Source organism: Suricata suricatta, chromosome 2 (genome assembly GCF_006229205.1).
Source record: "Suricata suricatta isolate VVHF042 chromosome 2, meerkat_22Aug2017_6uvM2_HiC, whole genome shotgun sequence".
Lineage (NCBI taxonomy): Eukaryota > Metazoa > Chordata > Mammalia > Carnivora > Herpestidae > Suricata > Suricata suricatta.
Genome location: NC_043701.1, coordinates 12,229,233 through 12,229,900, shown reverse-complemented (window position 1 = coordinate 12,229,900; position 668 = coordinate 12,229,233). Strand labels below are relative to the sequence as shown.

Below are 668 nucleotides of genomic sequence, written 5' to 3'. Positions count from 1 at the left end.
CTTAACCAACTGAGCCACCCAGGTGCCCCTGGACTCCTGTATTGAAATGAAATTACTACAAATTTGATTCTGTCTGTCTTTGAGTGACCCTTAGCAAGTCATTTTTCTTAGTATCTTCCCTCATTTTTTTTCATGGGGATTAAAATACCTGCCCTATCAAATGGGGTTGTTGTGATGAAAGAAATAATACAGATTAAAGTGTTCTGAGAACTACTCAGTGTGATATAAATTGAGGCTTTATGATTAACAGGTGAATAAAAGGTCAGGTATTATTCCTAACAACGCCCTCCTTGGACCCACACCTGGGTGTGCACGTGTCCCTGTCCACGGGGTAAGAGGCAGCAACAAACTGCTGAATAATAGATATTTCCCAAGGGAAGGAAATGCTGTAACGCTCAGTACTGGTTACTTGGACCCTCCCCCCTTCCTCTGAACACTTCTGAGCAGAGAAATTACTCCTGCCCCAACCAGGAGTTTTTCTGCCTCCCAGGTAGCCTCTGGTGTGAAGAGCTTATGCTTGGAACCAAAGGAGGGAACCAACTGCAATACAAAGGAAGAGGTACAGCTTCAAGTTTGAGGGCTGTGGTGACCACGAGAGATGATTTGTGATGGGAAGGGTGTGGGTGGCATGTGCCTGTGAGTGTGAGTGCCCTAGTATGGCCGTGTGT

The 668-nt window shown here is 45.7% G+C and overlaps 1 protein-coding gene across 3 annotated transcripts in view; it reads left to right on the top strand.

The window, feature by feature from the left end:
• The first annotated feature begins 457 nt into the window (after positions 1-457).
• The window catches only part of LOC115277969 (maltase-glucoamylase, intestinal), a 103,060-nt gene continuing 102,849 nt past the window's right edge, over positions 458-668 (top strand). For 2 of the 3 annotated variants that reach the window (XM_029922397.1, XM_029922391.1), the window contains exon 1: positions 458-559. In XM_029922397.1, the coding sequence (XP_029778257.1) occupies positions 514-559 (46 nt within the window). In that variant the 5' untranslated portion in view covers positions 458-513. The remainder of the gene's footprint in view (positions 560-668) is intronic. The other variant, XM_029922402.1, reaches the window with a different exon arrangement.